The sequence below is a fragment of the Vigna umbellata genome, chromosome 8, assembly GCF_029865625.1.
Source record: "Vigna umbellata cultivar VRB3 chromosome 8, Vumbellata_1.0, whole genome shotgun sequence".
In the NCBI taxonomy this organism is placed as follows: Eukaryota; Viridiplantae; Streptophyta; class Magnoliopsida; order Fabales; family Fabaceae; genus Vigna; species Vigna umbellata.
This window is the reverse complement of record NC_142172.1, coordinates 33,695,145-33,717,330: the sequence shown is the minus strand read 5'-3', so window position 1 is coordinate 33,717,330 and position 22,186 is coordinate 33,695,145. Positions and strand designations below refer to the sequence as shown.

The 22,186-nt window shown below is 32.5% G+C and overlaps 1 protein-coding gene and 1 long non-coding RNA gene across 2 annotated transcripts; one reads left to right on the top strand and one right to left on the bottom strand.

Moving 5' to 3' along the window:
• Window positions 1–10,317: 10,317 nt before the first annotated feature.
• Window positions 10,318–17,579, bottom strand: LOC124826952 (autophagy-related protein 18h). Its single transcript, XM_047299926.2, is given in 10 exon segments — window positions 10,318–10,757; window positions 10,950–11,264; window positions 11,465–11,595; window positions 13,294–13,469; window positions 13,546–13,910; window positions 13,913–14,339; window positions 14,602–14,847; window positions 15,156–15,596; window positions 15,895–16,338; window positions 17,106–17,579. Coding segments are annotated over 10 exon segments (2,721 nt in total). The 5' UTR covers window positions 17,277–17,579; the 3' UTR covers window positions 10,318–10,752.
• A 1,183-nt stretch (window positions 17,580–18,762) lies between these two features.
• Window positions 18,763–21,247, top strand: LOC148194541 (uncharacterized). Its single transcript, XR_015781463.1, has 3 exons — window positions 18,763–18,919; window positions 19,069–19,140; window positions 21,159–21,247. It is a non-coding gene; the product is annotated as an uncharacterized LOC148194541 (long non-coding RNA).
• The last annotated feature ends 939 nt before the right edge of the window (window positions 21,248–22,186 follow it).

Below are 22,186 nucleotides of genomic sequence, written 5' to 3'. Positions count from 1 at the left end.
TATGCATATATTTATAATGTGGTAACAGTTTTCAAAGGCAGTCACTTATAGTATTCCTGTTCATTGCTTCCCCATGAACCTATCATTTATGGCCACCTTCACCCATAATAGTTTAAATTAAAAAGGATCAATAGATCTAATCTAAAACTTACGCCACGTACCATCCATGTTTCTTTCTTTTTTCATTCGGTAATTATTGCCCCCTCTTTTTATTTCTTAGCAGATTGGTAGACGTTACCTCCATCTTTATCTCTTCTTGATGCATTATTATTATTATTTTCTCAAAAGCAAGCTTATCATTTTGAATTCCACCCCTTAACCCGAGGTGCTGACTTTGCTTATATTGGGATGATGCCAATTTTTTCTTTTCAAAGTCAAGACACCAACTTTCTTCTCACTTCACACTTACCTGTAAATTCTTGCTAAACTAAGCTTAAATTGGCAGTTTTTGAACTGCAAAAGCAATAAAACGAACCTAACCTAACCTAACTTCCGGATCATTATATACCCAAAGAGGTATCATTTAATAAACTACTAAAAACGAACCAAACACAACCCATAAGTTTTATTCTGTGTTCGGTATATCATAAAAAGCAAAAGTAGTATGATATATACATATATACAAACCATAACGTATTACTGCTTTTATTCACTAGAAGGATAATATATATACCCGAAAGAACAGCATTTTTAACTCTATTCGGCTGACATAGCAGTAAAGTTGTTGTAAATATATGATCAAGTTTAAAAGGGTAATTCTTTGATATAGTTTTTCGAAGAAATTGCTTGTTCTATAGTTGTTACACGTTTTAAATTCTTAAAAAGTCAAAGAAAGAATCGAATGAAGAATATGGGTGAAGTAAGGGGCAACAATATTCTATTTTTCTTTGCAACACAAGCTTGCTGTCATGAAGAGAAGGGAAGAGAAAGTTTGTAGAGGGCATTTAGAGATATTTTTAATGAACTTTGTCTTTTCCAAGGTGTTGTAGGTAACATATAATAAAAAAATGAACTTATGTGTCAGTTTAAGATTAATCTGGTTGTGGCTATTTCACATATCTTATGTTGTTATCTTCACAGTTCCAATCTATCGCTATCTCTTCCAAGACTGTGAAGCATGGTAATAAGTGTGTGTAATCGCATAGAATAGAGACTCATTATTATCACATATCAAAAGTTGCTGCTGCTGCTGCTCTCGTATTTGTTGTACTTTCTCTTGTTGTCGATGTTTCATTGGTGATGCTTCTCATGAACAACCGCTATTAATTATTTCCAAAAGCGACAATTTACCATAGAATATGGCATCTCTGCCCCACACTTTAGATTTTTCTCTCTGATTATGAAGTAGCAAGTTTAGTTTTTTAGTCATGACAGCTGTACAATTACAGTTTTTTAATTTTTCTTATTACAAAAGACGCAAATTTTATCTTATAAGATGATATCATGAGGTTGAATTAAAGTGTACTTCTTTACTGAGGATTAGAACTATTGTTAGAGTATTTATTGTTTATTAAGCATGTTATTTCATTTATTAATCTTTAATCTTATATATAAGATGTATAAATTTCAGTGTGAAAAATGTGTTTTGAAAGTCTCTTAACTATAAAATGTATAAATTTCAGTGTGAAGAATGTGTCTTGAAAGTCTCTTAAATTTCAGTTTGAAGAATGTGTTTTAGAAGTTTTTTAATTAAATATAAGGTCAATTTAGAAAAATAAATATAAATCTTATCCTAGAAATTAAATTTAAAGTGATGATATTAGTTTATGGAAGAGGTTTAAAAGTTGAATAGATTTTATTGAAAGAGATGAAGATCTGATGAATTCGAGTTAAATAGTTTCGATAAAAGATATCTATTTTGACATGGATTGTTTTGTTGGGGAAAAATCATGGATATGACTCAAAGACGTGGAGATTTGATCTCCAATTATGGTACATGACAGTGCGAAAATTTTATAGCAAAAAATATTCATGTAATATATAATAGACAATAATATGCTTAATGTATTTTGTTGGAAAAGTTAATTTATTATAACTATGAATAGTTTCACATGGTAACAATTTACCATCACAAAATATTATATGTATACATATTTCTTACTTCATGTATTTGACACGACACTCCAAAATTAATTATATTTTTAAAAATACTTTTGTTACAAAATAATTTAGATAATAGATATAATGATTAATTATTTTTAGAAAAAAAATTCCAACATGTAATTACATATGTTATGAGTCATTTATTCATGTACCTGATAAATTTATAAATAGCATATCATACTCACTTTTTATCATTCTCTATATTATCGTATATAGTTCTTTATAATTTTTACTGAATTGAGTGTAAGAAAAATTTTCTATAAATTGAAAAATCATCTATAAATGAATATTCTTTGATGTCTCTTGCGAACTTAGCATTTCTTCATTGATATACATGGATCACCTAAAAAAGTACTCCATTAATTTTTGTAAGAATTTGATTTTGTATAAGAGATAAGTTTAGATAGAAGAGTAAATATAGAGTTCATTTGGTACATAATTATTGTTTGTAAAAAGATGAGAAAAGTAAACCAGCAGTCACCTTTTTCTATTTTTGGTGTAAAGAGTATACCAATAGAGATACCTAAACTAATAACATACAAACATTAGTTTATGATATGTTTGGCCCAGGAAAAAAAATGGAAGATCAAATAAAGCAAAAAAGTTAGGCCAGTCTCATCAATATTTTCTCACACTTTTCCTTTTACTTTTTAGCAAGTGAATATATTTTTATTCATGAAGATGAGAAATAGTTGAATGTGAAATGATTTTGGCATGGTTATAATGACAGGCAGGAGAGAAGAGGCACACCTTTTTCCTGCGAAAAATAAAAAATAAGAAAACATCAAATAAATGTATTTTTATTCTAAACGGAAAAAGGTGTCGGCGAGTGGTGGATAGAAAATCACCAACTATAGACTGTTTCCATAATACATTATCGGAATTATTCTCACTTTCACTTTATACATCACATTCCATTCTTTAATTAATTGTTTCTCATGCTGTTTTTATTTTATTTTAATCCAAATTCTCGAATTACTTAGTTATCAAAACAAATAGTCGACTTTGATATCACAAATTATCTTTTATTGTCTCACGAAAATTTTGATATACATAAGGAATTAAAGTAACTTTTAACTAAAAATCTCATACACTGAATTTTTAAGTATTTTTTATAATGTATTTAACTTTGTTATTTTTATTTAATGTAAAACTTAGATTCATGTTTATATTGTTTTGAATAATTTTCATCTCTAATTTCTTATGTTTGCTTATTAGTTTTATCAGGTTATATTTAGTTATATTAAAAATAAAATTTATGTTGAAAATGTTAGGTTTTATAGAAAAGGAAGTTCACTGAAGAGATATATAACACCAATAAGACATAAGTCTAATCACATAAGAAATTAACATAACTATCAACCTAAAACCTTAAGGCAATGTGTTAATAAGTATTCACTTTTCACTTCTATCTAATGTAAGACTTAGATTCACACTTGAATTCCTAACCATATCCCTTTCAAGGGTGAGTCCCTTTCACAATATTGGTACACTTCTCCTCCAATGGAAGCATTTTCAATCACAAGTACCATTTTGTACCACCATCTTAACCTAGAACCATTGTGAGAAAAACTTCTGATAAAGAGATCATATTGTACTCGTTTGAGTCGATCACCAAGACGAATCTGACTTTAATATCACTTGTGAGTTTATCAAGAGAGGTAGTTCACCGAGAAAACATAACACCAATAAGATCTAAGCCTAACTATATAAGGGATTGATACCACTTTCAACAAAAAACTTAAGACAAGACAATGGATTAATGAGTCTTTACTTTCTCATTTTTATTCAATATAGAACTTAGACTCACATTAATTCCTTATAGATGAAAAAAAATTCAAAAAATAAATTATAAAAGTAACACAGTTGAAAATTCGATTTTTCAATAATCGAATTCTAATATCTATATAAATATTTGAAATATTAATTATGGATAGATTTTAAATTCAAATTTACTGATTGGATAAATTTTTAATATCGGTGTAAAATTTTTATTTTTTATAGTTTGTCATATAAAATTCTTTTGTTGAATGTTTTGTATAGATATATATACATTAAAAAATTAAACCACAAACTTTGTAAAGTTTAAAATTAATTTCACGTAATAAAAAAACTAACTTTTTAGTGAAAATCCTTGTTAGGCAAAATTCTTATAAATATCATATATGTTAGTATACAAGATCTAGATGTAATCCTAGTGGTTATAAAATCGTATTTTTTTTTCTAACCTTTTAGATTAAATTAATATTTTAAAATCATACTTATCTTTATCCAACAAAGATCGTTTTTATTGAATTATTTATCATAATTGAGCCGATTGTAATAAAAAATAATTAAATAATAGATACAATATTTTTAAATAAATATAATGTTATAATTTATAATACTAAAATTAAAATTATTATTGTATTTAATTATTAACATATAAAATAAATAAAAATTATAATAATAAATAAATTACATCAATGTCTCTTAATAAGAAACTAATAAAAAAGACAAATGAATATAATATAAAATATATGAAAAAGACATAAAAATATATAAATTGATGTAAATGACTAAATAATACGTTTCATAATTTTTTTTAAAAGAATTATATAACTTTGTAAATAATAAATATTAATTTTATTAAATTTGGAAAATTAAAAAAGTTAAAAAGTTATTAAGTCAAAATTTTAACATGTTCACACCAATTAAAAATAATGTAATTTTGATCACAAATCTTAGTCGAATGATATTGATTTAAACTAGTGACAAAATAGATTACCATCTATAAATAAATTCGTTAGTCCATCAAAATTTTACATATTAAATTAAATTTTTTAACTTTTAAACCTATTTTATGTGGATATCTCTGAACCGTCAAATTTACAAACCAAAATTAAGAAACCAAAATTAAGATGAAAAATTATCAAAACAAAATTTGAAAATTAAGAAATAATTGTATAAAAGCATTATTATTAAACTAATTAATATAGAAACAGTTATGAAGTAGAAAATTAATTTTATTGGTAAAAAAATATAATTATACATGAATCAATTATGGTTATAAGTTATTACTAACAAAGATAAAATGAGAGCTGGATAAAAAATACATATGATTTGTGATTACTTGTATGATGATATTATGTTTCTAGACGTTAAATTTTGTAAAAAGAAAAGCCCATGGGCTGGCCCTGGCCTATAGGGCTTTAGGGGTTTTTTAGCCCTGTGGGCTTTTTTAATAAAGAATTTTTTTGGTCCTGTGGGCTTTTTTGGCCCCAACCCACATGGGCTAGGGCCAAATCTTATTAAAGGGGCTCATTTGACAGCTCTAATTATGTTAAATACCTAGTTAACTTTACCACTTAAGTCTATGACAAGTAAAATGTTCATTTCAATAATTTATTGTTTTCAAAATATTTATTTTAGTAATATTTACTTAGAGAGTGTTTATCGAACATTATACATTTCTTTCCACTTTAACTTGTTATTTTATAAGAGGCTGACAAATTTCAATTCTTCTTCTTTAAACAATATTGAGATATTGTTGTATTTTCTAAATGGAAATTATCCATTTAGAAAATTTTCACCCATATGCATATCAATTTAGTTTTTGTTCACAAATTGACTTCATACATCTGAATTCTAGTCTTAGCTTAAGTATAGAAGATTTACGAACTTTGTTAGAATTTATATTCATGCATCAACCCACTTTTTTTTAATATTGTTGGAAGTGTTTTGTGGACTAAAACTAAATTAATTTAAAATATATATGTAAATAAAATTTTTATTATATAAATAATTTTTATAAAATTGAGTTAGATTTAAGATTTACTTGTTAATAAATACCATCTATAATAGTGATATTCAGTAGAGGTAGCACAGAAATGTATGGAGTGGGGAGTGTGTAGTGAGTGGAAGCACAGAAAGGTTGATTACAGAGATGAGCAGGAAGTGGGGGGACACAAAGCAGCATCTGCAGGTTGTAGCTTAGCTTAGGCTGCTGATTTTATCTTCCACAATCAAATAGTCGATCGTGGGTTTGGTGTCATATCAGAAACTGTGTATATGGTACTGAATAATTGGAGCTACAAAACTGAGATGTGAAGGGACCACCCTCTCTGTCTCTGAGCTTTTCGTATCCAATATTATTTCCTACATTTCATGCACTTAATGCACCTTTCCTTCCCATCACTGCAACCCCCATAGAGTACAAACATGTAGGAATTTTAGGTATCCAAAGCCACCCATTCATTAAACAAAATGCTCATAAAGTAAAGTGACCAAGTTCAGAAATTCTAAATGCATTTTAAGTTCTTTAAGTAATGGAAGCTATTACTCGTACGGTTGGATTATCAAGGACGAGGTTAACCGGAGCACCACTCTTTACCTAATTATATAAGAGATTGACACCACTCTTTATCCAAAAATCTATAACATCATGAGTTAATGAATCTTTAATTTTTATATAATGTTTTACTTTCTCATTTTTATCCAACGTGTAATTTAAACTCACACTTGGATTCTCTGTTTTTACCTTTTAACTAAGTTTTGGTTCTGAAGCAGACAGGAGATGTTTTGGTAATTTGTTGAACACTGTCTCTGACAAACCATTTGATGCAGAAATATGTGTGGCTGGGATGCTTGATTCTTCACTTCTTCGGTCCCTCAAAGGCTTATCCATTCATATTCATACCAACACCTCACACGTTCCTACACCTATTAGCCGTGCTTTGCATCAAGTTGCTACCCAAATTATAATGGTGTTTTGAAAAGATGAAAATCAGTAGCAAACAAAGAATAGTTACATTTTTTTAGTAATTTCACCAAGACAGAAATGTATTATTGAACAGTATTTTCATAGAAAATGTTATGGTTCTAGAGTGAGTATTCGGAGAAAAAATGTTGTGGTTTTTAAAAGAAAGATATATGGTAGGTGGTTGTTATTGATGGGTTCCACGTTCATACGAGATTAACTTTTAGTTTTTACGTCACTTACGGGTCCAAAAAAATTTATATAGAACACTGATAAAATTTGAGTCCAACTTTGGTTAACATCATTTTTAACTAAGACAATAAATTTATGTGTTTTATTTTTATATGGTGTTCAACATTATCATTTTTATACCAGGTGAGATTTAAAATCATTTCAATTCTCAAGTTATTAATAATTTTCTTTTATTTTTTGAAAATATAATTGGAGGGTTTTATTACCGTTTAAGGGTTCTTATTGTTGGATAAACTTAAATGTAGTTTAGTTGCATATAATGTTTTGTTATAACTAGTTGAAAGATTGCAAAAGTTAGGAGTGATTCTTAGTATTAATTAAGTCTAGTAATAGAGGTTATTAATTATGTTTTGGTAGTAGACGAGTTGGTAGTAGTTATGTAACTTGTGTTTAATGCATGTGGTTGAAAGGCCAAGACAAATGGTCTGTGAATAATAGTTCATATACTATTTAAATTATTTCACAAGTCATAATATCAGAGTATATTTATTTAGAAAAACTTGTTGTGAAGAAATTGGTATTAGAACTTAAGAGCCTTAGTGTTTGAATGCTTAAGAAAAAGCCAGAGAGTTAAAGAATAATTGAGAGCTAGAAAGTTTGAAGTGAGATGGTCAACCTTGGAAATAGTATGTTCATGTTAAGTCAACAACTAACCGATCAAAGTGTGAGGACCTAGCCAAGTGTATTTTATGAGTGATAGTGTTTTAAAATATCGAGAATCTATTATTTTAATGATAAAATGCTTTTATATACATAAAAATCTCATAAAAGAGTCACATTACTTAAAAACATTTTATCTCTGTATAAACTATTCTCTAAGTGTTATCTCCATTCTTTCTAATAAGTTTTCTCACAATTTGTTCATACTTTTGAAGATCATAAACCGTAAGATTTCTCCTTGCTACGAGCTTGTCAAGATCAATTGATCAATTTCTTCTTTGGGGTAAGTTAGTTTTCAATCCCTTTCTCCTCGTCTTCTATGTTTCTTGTGGTTGCATGCGGGGTTTTTTGCTTACATGTTTCCTTATGTTGTGTTTCTTGAATCTCTACTGATCAATGTCTTTATTGGCATAGTCGAATGATTTTTGAGTTTGTGTTTAGGTGTAGAAAGGGGTACCTTGCAAGTTGGAAGATGTTTGACTTTGTGAGTTTTTGAGCAAATTTATCAAGATAAGGAAAACTAGTCTTTAATTCTTTTGGAATATTCTTGCTAAATTGATGAATACATGTTGGTGATTGATTTCATATTGGAAATGAACTTTATTGTTTTGATGAATTGGATTCGTGATGAGCATGATTGATTTGACTTGTATAGTTTGAATGTTCGATTCATGATTTTTTTTCTTATTTGTGCTTGGGTTTGTATAACTAAGAGAACTTAGAATCTAAGCTATTGAGCAAATTGGTACGAGTTTTCATGTTTAAAATTGTTTTGAATCAATGCACTAAGAAAATAATATCATTAGGTGCTACATATTGTATTGTTGACTGCCACTTTTTTGTTAATGTTTTGCCGCTGAGTATTGGGTGCCATCTTTGCACTACAGGTATGGGACAATTTAGTTCCAAGACATTGAACGCCAGAATGTGTCACTAAACACAACGTTTTGTGAGAAGAATGATGTTAAGCGCGACTTTTTAAGAAAGGTTTGACTTTAAGTTCCATCTTTGAGTGTTAGTTTGTATATTGGATCTGTTTTCTTCTTCGATTGTTTGAGATAGATTTAAAATAAACTTTTATGATTATTATGGTGTTTGATTAAACTGATAATATGGTTGTGAATATGTATTATGATGGTGTTGAAAAACTTTTAAGGAGAAATTCTTTGTGGTGATTAACATATGAGATGCCAATAAGAAAGCATCATGAACTCTAATAACTATTTACACTTAAATAAAATAAAATTAGTTATGTGGTGAGAGTCGTAGGAGGTCCTACATACTAGACCATTTGGTCATAGCATGAAGGAGACTAACCTTGTGAGTAATAGGATGATAACTCATTTGTTTGACTTTGCAGAACATAAATACTACTACAAGTGCATGCTTATACTGAATCTCAATGTCAAAGACATGTATTTGGATAGCTGAGTGTAGTGTCAATTGTTTGTACTTTATACATGATTAGTTTATAATTAATATAATTTAAGATAATACTTTTTCACACTAACTTACCTTGTTATTCTTTTGTGTTTATTTCTTTTGCAATAAAAAATGTGAGGAGATGAGAAATTAGGTGATAATATTCTTCTAGTAGAAGACGAAGATGTTGTTGAATAGTTTTATAGTTTACCAATAAATTATTTTAAATCCGAATTCTGTCTTTTTAAAAATAAAAAATAAATTCATGTGATCCATAATTAATTTGTATATATTTTATTATTATAGTTATTATTTTAAATGAGTATATTAATATTGCATACATATTTCTAATTATCTATTTTGGTTTATTAATTTTATAACATTTTATTTAAAAAATTTATATTATTAAATGAGATGGTACATAAATAACTAAGAACAAGTGTGAGATTGTTTCCCCTTTTAGAAAATCTGTTCAAGATAAGATAATAAGTTAAAAATACCAAACTTTCAAGACTTGAAAATCTCATAAATTTTAATTATCATTAACTTCGAAGCTTGTAAAAGACATAAGAAATGACCATTTATTTATAGGCGAAAAATTGTTGAATAAATATTAAAATAAAGTAAAAAAAAAAGACATATACTTTCTCTTTACGTAAGATAAGGATGAAGGATATTCCAATTTTCTTCTTAACGAGGTGATTAGGTTGGAAAACTTAAATAACCACTTAGTCATGTAATGTATCTTACTCTTTTCATATTTCAATTTATGTCATCTTTTGTTGTTTTTACATTATTTGTAATAAGTGTACGAAATATTTAAATGTTATATGAAGATTAAGATAATACTAAAAAATAACTAATTTATATGAATTAAAATAGACAAAAATTAAGATTAATGACATTTTCTATAATAAATAAAATTGCAACGCATTTACTAAATTTTACAACATTTATCTCGTATTTCAGTGCATTTAAGAATCATTTTGGGCTATAATCACTTTCTGGTTAAGAAATAACAGGATAGAAATGGGACTAATATACTAGTCATATGTCTGCTCTTTATTAAAAAGAGAAGAATATAACAGTATGTGGCGTTATGCTGGAGTGATACTTTTCAAGATCAAGAAACTATTTTGCAATGGACAAATGAATCTCTTGAATTAAGCAAAGACTGTGACGAAAAATATAAATACCCAGCATAAACGAAACACAAGAGAGCAGGGTAAAACAATCAAACTATCTGCTCTCCCCCTCTCTTTGGCCTGTTCGCTTTGCCTCCAAAGCAATGAACTATGAAGAAAAAAATATAATACACGCACAGAACCCACCCAGAACCCACACAAATAATTTGTAGTTCTGAATTTCAATTACATCATTTACATGAAATTAGAAGGTGAGAAGAATCATTGGACTGGGAAGGAATATTGAAAGGGAAAAACAACAAATTCCTTGAATCAATGGTCAGTAGCATTTAGGTTGTTGCAAGGAAATCACCTGCATTTGTCAATTAATTTCTCCTTTACAGGACCAATTTACAGCAGTTCAGAGGGAGGCAAGCATAAAATTAGTAATCGTCAACCTGCAACACAAACATTTTGTAGTTTTAAGAAAAATAAAAACCAAACCAACAAGATGACTAAAGCATTCTCAATATCTAGTTTTCTTTTTATACACATCTTTTAAGTGCCACAAAAACTACGTGCACAAACTGAGCAGCTATCGATAAGCTGAATATCATTGAAATCAAAATTAGCCTGCTTCAGATTCATACCTTCTTCAGAGAAGTCAAATACATCACCAAGCATGTCATCATTATCACCATCTTCATCAGATTTTTCCCTGCCACAGGGACTGCTACAATCCACTTCTGTTATGACTTCTGTTGATTCATGACAATCAACTGATGCTTTACAATAACCTTCTTGAAAAAATTGATCAAAGTCTGGTGAGTCACGTATTGACTCCTCACAAATAACATTCATATTCAATTCACAGCCACTAGAACTTGAATTGAAACTGTCATTGGCTTTATCATGATTTGATGATTTAACCTTTGCAGTTATAGCATTGTCAAAACTTGAGGCACCTGTTGAAACATAACTTGCGTCAACAGTTTAGACTTTTGTGGCTTAAAAGAGGTGATGCCAACTCAGCCACCTCTCTGTTCTTGAAATTAATCTTACTATTAGACAAGTTATTTGAAGAAAAAAATCTTGACAAGTCAGACAACTATATAGTTCACTAAAAAATATAACAGAAGATTTCACGTTGTAATGCTTCTCTTACCAACAAACGTCTTGACAGCTTGACCAGGTACCGTCAATTTTGAATTGAAAATTGCAGCTTCTTCTGACAACTTCTCCTCAGTTCCATGGGAATCAGACGAAGAGCTAGAGCACCGTCCCATAATAATACCTCTGGCAAAAATTGTGGATTTAGTTAGCATATGCATGGACGGTTGCACAGATGTTTGCAAATTTCAGACAAAAGTAAAATAAAGATGAAGAAACACTCTAAAATTAAATCCAAACAAATGACAAATAAAACAGTATTCCCCAAAATATCACTATAAAAACATTCATATATAAACTATTTAAAAACAAAAGGAAAATGAGTAGGAAAATTAACATAAATAGCAGCATGTCACAAATATGAGATTTCAAACTCCCATGACTTTAAAACATCTCCACATAGAACTTTAAAATAAAAATAAGCATAGTGATAGGTACCCATTAGGTTTATTAGTTGGTTAAATAAATAAGGTATGCGGCCAGAAAATAAGAGGGGAGGGAAGAGAGATCATCCTGTCATTTGTAAGAGCGTCAGGAGATGCAGACCACGGAGGTTCTGTAAGTCAGACAGTTTTCTTTATGTAATTCTGATTACGTTCTATCAAATAGTACGCGATCTCCGATCTTTGACTTTTGTGGGAATTGTTCATGAAAATGATGTCAATATTTGATGGGAGGGAAGCTTATTGGTGGTGGTACTGAAACTAAATCTATAGCTTAGAACCATTGGAGTAAGTGAGGAGAAGATATTGTGGCATGCTGCATTTGCATTGAAAGGATAAGCTGTACAATGGCTGTGTTTTTCAACCAAGAAAATAATCAAGAACAACAAAAGAAGAAGAACTGAAGAAAGAAAAAGAGGCGGGGATGAAGGGGAACACACTACCACAGCAAAACCGCATCAGTCATCGTAAAGAGTAAGTTACGCACGCTGATCAACGAACTCACTGCAAGAACCGCTGCAGATTTTTATTAGAGGTAGATGAACCTTTGAATTGCGAGTACAAAAAGAGTGGCATATGAAACAAGGGTGGAAGGTCCAGATTGGAATTACAGAATCTGGGTCAATCTTTTGACTTATGAGCCAGGTCCAAAACACTAAAAAAAGGGTTGGTTTTAAAGAAAAGTGTTGCATTTGACTCTTCGAAGTCAATAATATATTTGACTTCAATAATATATTTGAGAGCTTTTGAAAAAGTAAATTTGAGAAATATATAATTATGAAAAAATATTGGTTGGATTAATTTGTATCCATCAATTATTGATGAGGATTCATTGGATTTTGAAATAAAAAAAATTGATGAATCTGATCCAGTCCATTTTTTATATTTTTTAATGGATGGATTTACTTGTGGATGGATAATGGAGAAATGAATTATTTCCTCACCCCTAGCAATGATAGATACCCAGTAGCCAGTTAGCTTAGTTGGTTAAATAAATAACGCATGTTGCCTATAAATAAGAGGGCAATGGGTGAAGTAGATCCTAAAAGTTCTGAAAGTAAGACAGTTTTATTGTTTAATTCTGATTCAGTATCTATCACAAAGCTATAGCGACAAAGAAGGAAAATTAAAACAAAAACTCAGCAAGAAACTGCAAGCATGAAGGAAATGCATAGCAGCAGAGAACAAAGCCAGGCGCTAATTGTAACTTACAATTTAATCTTTGACAACTCAGGAGACTCAAATATATTCATTAGTGCAGAAAATCTGAGAGCCTGATTTAAATTGAATGCATCTAGAATGGAAATTTTCTGAGTGGTAAATCTCCGTAAGACATAGTACCGAGTGGACCAACTACAATACGGCAGATAAGTAATTTTACCTGTCACCCCAAGTAGACTGAATTCTGTGGAAATGATCGAAGATGGGCAACAGATCTTTCTGTTTTATTTCAATCTCATTAGCTTGAATATTCTCTATTTCAATTTCCCCCCTAGTACTAAGCTCATACAAATCTGGCACTCCAGCTTTCAAAGGACTCATCACAAAGAGAGAGACCTAAAAAATTGAGCAAGAAATAGTTTATATGAAAGAAAAAATAATGTTGTGTTCAGCACAGAAATCAAATGATTACCTCGGACTCCTGCCAAATTGGTATCCGCCCCGAGCTTACATGTACCTCTGCGTTTGAGAAATGACATTGATTATTAAGTTTTATAGAATTATTGCTCCCGATTCTATTAACTTCATAATCTGAATTATCCAAAATCATTTCTTCAGCTTCCAGTCCACCAACAGTATTCCCCAATACACACACCTCTTTTTCTGGCCAATCATATCTCCTACAGACATCCCACCACTGAACAGGTTCAACCTTCACACGCAAATCTTCTTCTTGTATCTGTGCTAATGGAACTAGGGCTGTTCTTGAAGTAGTTTCACTTGACTCTGACACCAATGGTGGTAGTAGTTTATATTGAATTAAATGACCAGAAGGGTATAAACTAATAAGTGCTCCATAGCCTGAATTTTTGAGTATGCATTCTGTGAAACATGAGGAATGGAACTGTGAAAGACAGCAGAAACAGCACCAGATGGAATTGGAACTTTCCCTGCTGCAGAAGATGCCGCACTACTAACTGTATTGAGCCATCCGGCATTACTATTCTTTATTCTGCTAACCACCGAAAGAACAACAGGAGGTGGGGGTGTTAGGCTCAATTGCTGCTGATTTACTGTGAAATGTGGAGTGAACCACCATGGTAGAGGAAAAACTGGCAAAAGAGCAGGCCCATCTGTGTCTTGATCGTGCATCTTAAGAACTGTCTCACCACCAAAAGGAGCAAGAACAAAAATATGACAAGTTCCCTTGGAGGAAATGATGGCCACCCAGTGACTGTTATGGCTAAAGCAAATATCTTGTATTACCTGTATAATTTGCACAACTAAGTAAAGCCCTTCTCAAGCAAATAAACATAAGGATTTAATTTTGATATTCTGCTATTTACACTCTCATCCAAACATATAATGCCAAATTAGTGAAGAATTTTGTACCTAAAAAATGTAACTCTTTCAATAATGTGTCAACACATCATTAGAAGATAGTATAAAAAGCTTTATACTAACAGTTTATCAAATTTGGGCTCTAAACACAAAAGGCATTAAAGAAACAGTGAGAATATAAGCATACAGCAGATGTCATGCCACGGTGGAGCTTGTAAAGGTGCACATGTGAATAGCTCCAATCACTGCTTTGAGAACCTGATCCACTTTTTGAGCAGGATGGCATAATTCGAAATATATTAATGTTGTTGCCATGAATTGAGGCTGTAACCAAAAGTGTCCCACTTGGGTCAAAACATAATGCAGATATTGGACTAGTATGAGCCCTAAATTGTGCCACAATAGCTCTAGAAACAAAATCCTTGACAACAACCTGCAATGGATGAGAAATACTAGTCAACAAGTATATAGAATGGTTACTTTCCTGTTTCAACTGACATAAAACAATGATTAAAAGAAGGGCGAGGAATGAGAAAAGACTACGGCAAAATACTCAGGGCTATTAACTACCTTATAAAATTCTTCTTCTATGGCTAAGCTGAACCAATAGATGATCTCATGCAAATTGTAATACAGATGCCAATATTACTTTAAGAAAGAAAATATCTAGTCAGGGTCCAGAACATTGCAAAATAAAATCATACTATAACGTGTTAAGTTGTCAGAAAATAGATTACTCACCATCCCAGCTGTATCTGTTTCTGTAGAATTTGATGCAAATCGACTAACTTTCCAACTTGAGCTTGATGATACAGGAGAGCTAGATCCATCAGGTATTAGATCTTGATAATATTTAGACAATGTTTTGTATCCCATATCACTAAGATTGATCAGCCCTGCTGCCAAATGCTTGCTAGATTCCATGGCATATCGAGCTACGAGGTTTCCACTGCTGGGTGATGTAGATGGGCTGCCAGCAGGAGGAGTAAGACTCTGAGGACTCAGGCGACCAGTATTTGACAACAATGGGCTGTTTGAGGCATAAGCTAACCACCGGGGACCTACAGCCATAGGACCGTAGCCAACATTAACCCCAATCATTCCTTGTCCTCCCAACTGAGGTACGGGGTAAGTGAGAACACTGAATTTATTCTCAAGTGTAAGAGCGTCAAAACAATATATCTGCGAGCAACGTATAAATGAAGGAAACAAATTAGGCAGATTTTACCTATGGCAATAGCAAACTAGGTTGCTGTATTACGATGAAATTATAAATAGTATACATAATTGATCCATTAGGTGACAGGATAATCTATAATTAACCTGCAAAGTTACATTATGTTCAAGGAAATTGATAAGACCTGCCCATAATCTAAAACAATAATATACTAAACTTCCTCAACAAAGTAACATGTATTTTTTCAGAACTAACAATGAAAGTGCTACAAACAAATTGAAAGTACTTAGTCAAAAACCATACTTGTGTAGCTAGACCAACCGCCACCATTCGAGGACTGCACCTAACCATGTATACAGTTGAACGAAATCTCAGAGCGTGAACGTAGGTATGGGACCTTAATGAGTAAAACCGAACTGCTGTAGCTGAGCTAACAATATTTTCCGCTTGAGCTTCATTATGGCCATCTCTTACATTTAGCATTTTACCGGGGATCTTTGATTTATCACATGCAACAACCAACAGTAAAGGGTGGGATGCTCCAAATCCTTCACAACCTTCTGATTTTGCAGGGACAGGCTGCATCTGTAAAAAGGAAACTGGATCATCACGTCTAGACACAAGTTCCCTGACACTAGAGGCATCTTCCACGTCAAGAACTTGAAAGCCATTGGAATAACCAAGTAAGAGGACATGCTTGAAAGAAGACGGACTTAGTTCTAGCCTGTCAAAGCAAGCCCAAAGCACCTGTTCCACAAATAAAGAGGTAAATATTTCTGATTCCATCCATAAGTAAAAAGTTTACAGCCGGAGAGCAATTGCGAAGTTTGCCACATGGCAGTGTTGATCAAACTATAATTCCATTACTACAATTGGGATCCGTAAATTACTCGATAGTGCCAGAACACAGTGAATGCTTCTAATAACTAGCACATACATAATTCCTATTCTATATCCCAGTTTAACCCTATCCGCAATTACAAGGCCCGTTAGAAGTTGTTTAACCACTCCATTACCATCGAACAAACCAGTCTCAGATTAATCATGTTCAGCAATCATGAAAAAAAAAACATCTCTTCAATTTTTTTGGAGTTAAAGAAATCGCTATTGTTAATCAGAATATTCAATGCCTCTTCGTACAAAAACAAAGGACAAAAAGAAAAGAAAACTATTGGAAATGGAATTGCATAGAAATAGCCATGTGGGTTACGCTCTTAGCTTCATTCAATAATCCAGAATAAATGTAACACCAATGTTATAGACAAAACACATGAAATAGCAATAAACAGTTCATTCCTGAGATTGGAGACAGTGTCTCAACCAAAAAAGAGCATCTCTATAAAGACAACCCAGCATAGGCAAGTTTTTGCCGCACTAAATTTTCCTCAATGAACAAAGTTCAAAACGCAAGCATGTTTGACTTGTCAGTTTTCAACAGCATTCACAAATCGCAATTTCAGAAGGCAACGCCAACTGACAAGTTTCGAAGAGTAGCACTCACGCAAAAATGCTACCTGGTCTCTGCGGTCGTGTCCTTCCCCGGATAAGGAGGCAGCGACGGAGGCACCGGCGGAACGTACGCCGGAGGACGCCGTCTTAATGCAAGACGATATGAACTTGAAGGAAGAAGGAACGAATCCATTGCTGCTCTTGCTTCCACCGTTGTCCTTGGTCTGATTCTTCATAATAAGGAGATAAACTGTTTTCTACGGGCCACCGGTGAGTCACCGGGAATTCCGTCGACGAGAGTCGCGGAACGCAGGCGATCGAATATAGCATAAATTGAGAGGCGTCGGGATTCGCCGTGCGCGGCGGCGGAGAACTCCGGCGATACGTGTTAGTTGGTGGTTGAGGAAATTTGACCTTAACGAAGACGGTTCCTCTTCTCTCTCTCCGTATCTCTCTCTCTCTCCCGTTTCGAGTTTAGACTCAGCGCTACTCCGCTTCTGCTTGGTGCTAATCTCAACTCTTATTTCACTATTGCCACTTCGCTCCCACGACATTTTCCAAAATCCCCGTTACGTCCCTTTCTTATGCTTTCAAACTTCAACTTCGCTCCAAATTACCATCCACCCCTGCGTCTCTTCTTTTCTCCTTTTTTTTTCAACTCATAATAACAGTTATAAAATATTATTTATTATTAATTATATTTATTTATTATATTTACATTTATTTTGCCGAGGCAAACGAAGGGGTTTGGTTGGTGGATGGGAAGGACGGTTTGGTTGGTAATTGAATGCTTGGAAGCAAATTATTGGTGGATGAGTGTGAGGGGCAAATTGGACATTACCTTGCTGAACTCGTGTGTTTCGTGCGTGTAGTATTTTGATAGTATAAGATTGGGGGCGTTATCGAGTTACGAGCAAGTTTAGGGGACAATTCCAATACGCAAGTATTTAGGGGTGCCTTGAGGAATTAAAATAGAATTATATAATATTCTTATGAAAAGAAAATTTCTAACAACAAATTATATTTTTTTGTCATATTGATTATATTGTATCACATGTTTTTCTCTTAGTAGTTTTTTTTTTGTGTAATTTTTATAAATTGATGAAGAAGTATAATTTGTCGTAAAAAATAGAGTCCACACGGCATGTTGATTACCAAAGGGACAAGGCGTGGGAATATCTTAAACTAGATGCGAACCTAATTAAAATAAATTTTATTTCCCTTCCAACATCAACTTGTTTACCAAGAAAGTGACAATAATAATTGAGTCGTAATTATAGGTAGAGTTAGAGTGGATGTAAATCCACCTCGGGAATTTTTATTTATTTTTAACCAGTTTTATTTAGGGTTATGTGTATATTTGGAAATAGGGGTACCCAGATAAATATATGAACAGTTCAACTTTTACACAAGTATAAATTTAAATGTTAACATATTTATCATATAAAGATAGACAAATAAATATAACAATTTATATTAGATCTTGTATTAAAATATATACACGATATCTCTTAGATAAAAACTCAATCATTTTAATGAGAATAAATTACTTGAACAATAATATATTAAAATTAGTCAGTTTTTTTTCATTATTTGTAATGGTCTGAAGATTTTATAAAGTCATTGGGCCCTAATTTGACAAGCCAGGCCCATTGACCCAAGGACACTTGAACCTTGGGAGGGGCTCTTTCCTTGCAAGTCAGATTTCATTTCACAGATTCCTCTCTCTCTAGAACAGAAACCTTGCCCTAACTCAAGTGCTCTGACTTCTCTCTAGGTTTCCAGCCATTTCCACCGATTGAATCCTAATTTGGTGGTGTTTTCTTGTTCCTGGAGTCAAGAGCTACGAAACCATCCGATTGGTTTTGCGTTCCAGCGGGTAAGTAGATTTTCCCTCTTTCCCTTCACTGTTCTTGTCCTAGGTTGTACCATTTTCTGATTTCTTGTGCCCTGTGTGAGTTTGTCTTTCATTCTTGGTTTATTCCGACTCAAAGAGCTAAAGTCTAGCACCTATTTGGTGATTTATAGGTTCTGTACAGTTTCGCACGGTGTAGGGGGTACTGTTAGAGCATCTCTGAACTGTGTTGAGCAACCCACCAGGTAAGGGGAGCTAGTTCTCTTTTTGATTTTATTGTATGACGTGATTACATGGTGATTTTCAAATTGGTATGTTGTTGGAAGCATAATTTTTAATTTTGCTAACTTGAAATGCATGTATGAAAGTGTGAGTGCTACGTGAATGTGGTGATTGATGGATATGAACTGTTTGGGATGATTTTGAGTGATGAATTATGTATGTTGGAACTGTTTTGGTGTGTAAAATTTGTTGTGGTGTTGATAGGAAGGAAAATCAAGTGTCTTAGGGTCACTTTTTGGTCATTTTAGAGGAAGTGAGGTAGGGATTTTGAGTAAATGAAGGCTGCAGTGTTCCTGGACTGTTTGGGCAGCCTAGACAAGTCCATTGTGACTTGTTAGAAGCATAACAGTAGTTGAAAACAGGTTCCAAGTAGTGGAATCGAATTTGGGTCCCTAAGTTGTTGAAATTAGTGTTTTGGAGCTGAAAGTGAACTTTAATCACTTAAAAATGGTAGTAGAAATGTTTAGAATCATTTGGATAAGTTTAATTAAGTCTAAAACGAGAATTAAGAGTCTAAGAAGTTGAGAAAAGTGGTTAGAAATGGTCAAGGGAGGTTTTGTTACCATTCTGCAGAGTTCTGAGAATTCTGCAGAATTAAATTCTGCAGAATGTGCAAATTGAGCGTTCGTCCATGTCGGAGTTGAACGCTCGGTCATGCCATGCGCTGAGTGACGTTCGGTCAAATGTGGGCTTGACTTAACGTTCGTCCTTGTCTAGGGAGCGTTCGGTCTTAGGGATGATATTAATGGCGTTCGGTCATTGGTTTAAGTAACGATCGCTCAAGTTATGGTTTAGTAACGATCGCTCAGGTGTTGGTTAGTAGCGTTCGTTCATTCGCTGGTTTAGTAGCGTTCGGTCAGTTGAAGGTTTAGTAGCGTTGGTCAGTTGAAGGTTTTATTAGCGTTCGGTCAGGGGTTGGAATTAATAGCGAGCGTCCATAGGTAGTAGCGAGCGTCCATATTGGTGACGTTCGGCCTAGTGTTTGATCTCACAGCGTTCGTCCATGGAACGCTTGCTTTAACAGCGTTCGTCCATTGGAACGTGTTAGGGATGTTAGCGTTCGTCCTAGTGATGTTAGCGTTCGGTCTGGATCATGTGTTAGTGATAATAGCGTTCGGTCTTATACCCTCATGTAGCAAGTGTTAGCGTTCGGTCATGAGGCTTGATATTGAAGTGTTCGTCCAAATGGGGTTCGCCCAAGGGGTTAGGACGTTCGTCCAAACAGTGTCCGTTCAAGGTTTTGGACGCTCGTCCAAACAGTGTTCGTCCAGTGGTGATATTTTCCTTTATGCTTTCTCTCATTCCAGTAAGCTTTGTTAATTAAATATTTCGGTTACGATTTATGAATGCATCTTCATGTGATCCAGATTGGTTGAAAGTGTATGTTATAAGTGGTTTATGATGTACATTGTTGATCCAAAAGAATATTATGAGATTTAAAATGGTTGGATTGAATCGGAAATTTAGATCTCTCGGTGAGATCAGTTAGTGTATTGAATGAATGTAAGAGGCTTCCATATGGGGGGTTATCCCTAACACTCCAACGGTCTTTCATTCTCACTTAGAGAGGATTGACGCGTGTGGTGGGAGTAGTGGGAGGTCCTAGGGTAGACGCTATCACTGGAGGTCTATTCCGCGGTAACGGATTAGCCTTGTGTATGGTCGGGTGGAACCCCTCGGCAATGGCTTTGCAAAGCAGTAGAGGCCATCACAAGTGCACAACCCGCCCCAGCTCTACATACATTCTATGTCCGGACGTGTCTAGAGTCTTAACATGATAGGATGCTGGTCTTGATGAGTTTTATGAAATAAATGCTTATGTTTATGATGACTTATGTGTATGGATATTCTGGTAAATGCTAGATTGGTTGAAAATGAATTGTATGATTGTTTGAGACCTAGCTCACCCTTGCATTTGTATGTGTTGCATGTGTTTGCTTTCCCCCTTGCGATGATCATCCAATCCTTTGGATGTGAGCAGTAGGTGATGATGTACCTTTGGAGCAAGCTTTGGAAGTTGAGGAAGACCCAGCACCTAGTGCTTAGGATTTCTACCAGCTCTTATGTTAAATAGCTTTTTATTTTGAAAGACTTCTAGACTTCATTTTATCATGATCCGTCATTTCGGGAAACTTTTTAGGTCCCTTTAAAATTTCATTAGTCTTGTATTTTGGAGAATTATGAACTTGTACTTAAGTTTAAAGTTTTCCAGCCAGACTTGGATAACTGTACTCCTTAATCCTATCTTTTGTGTACTCTTAATTGCTTTCTATTATTATAATTGATGCATTCTACATATATACATTGTTATATATTTTGGGATGTCACATTATTCATCATTTGAATAATTTTTTTGTTTAAGTAAGAAATATAAATATTAACATCTCATAACCAGGGCGGATCTTCTTAAAGGCTATATATGATACAATGATTCTAAAAATTTTGTATATGTATGGTGAGGGCTTATGAAAATTAAATTAGATAATTATTTTATTTTTTTATCAAATATGTTATTTATGTTAATAAATAATAAAACATACAATTAAGTATAATAAAAATAAAAAATCATTAAGATATTTTCTTACTTTTTTTCTCTATTTGTTTCTTGATTTATTTATTTCTTTTCTTCATCTTTCACTCTTTCACATTTCTTTTTCTGAAAAAAATATTAAAATCATATTTATTATTTTTATTTTCATTTATAAAATGTTGTGTTTCATTTAGAAGAAAACAAAATTGTCCCTTAATATTACAATTTTGATTTCTTAAATTTTTACTCATAAGTATACAAGTTTTGTATAGTAAATTTTTTTAATATATAGAAAAAAATTTATTATATATTGTTTTTATAATTCTATTTTAATTATGACTAGATTATTAAATATTTTATTAATAATTGAATCTCTTAATATTCAAATATATTATGATAGTTTATTTTTTAGTTTTAAACTTTTTCTATGAGAGTTAAATTAAATAATAAATTCATCCTTTAAAAGTAAAAAGGAAGCG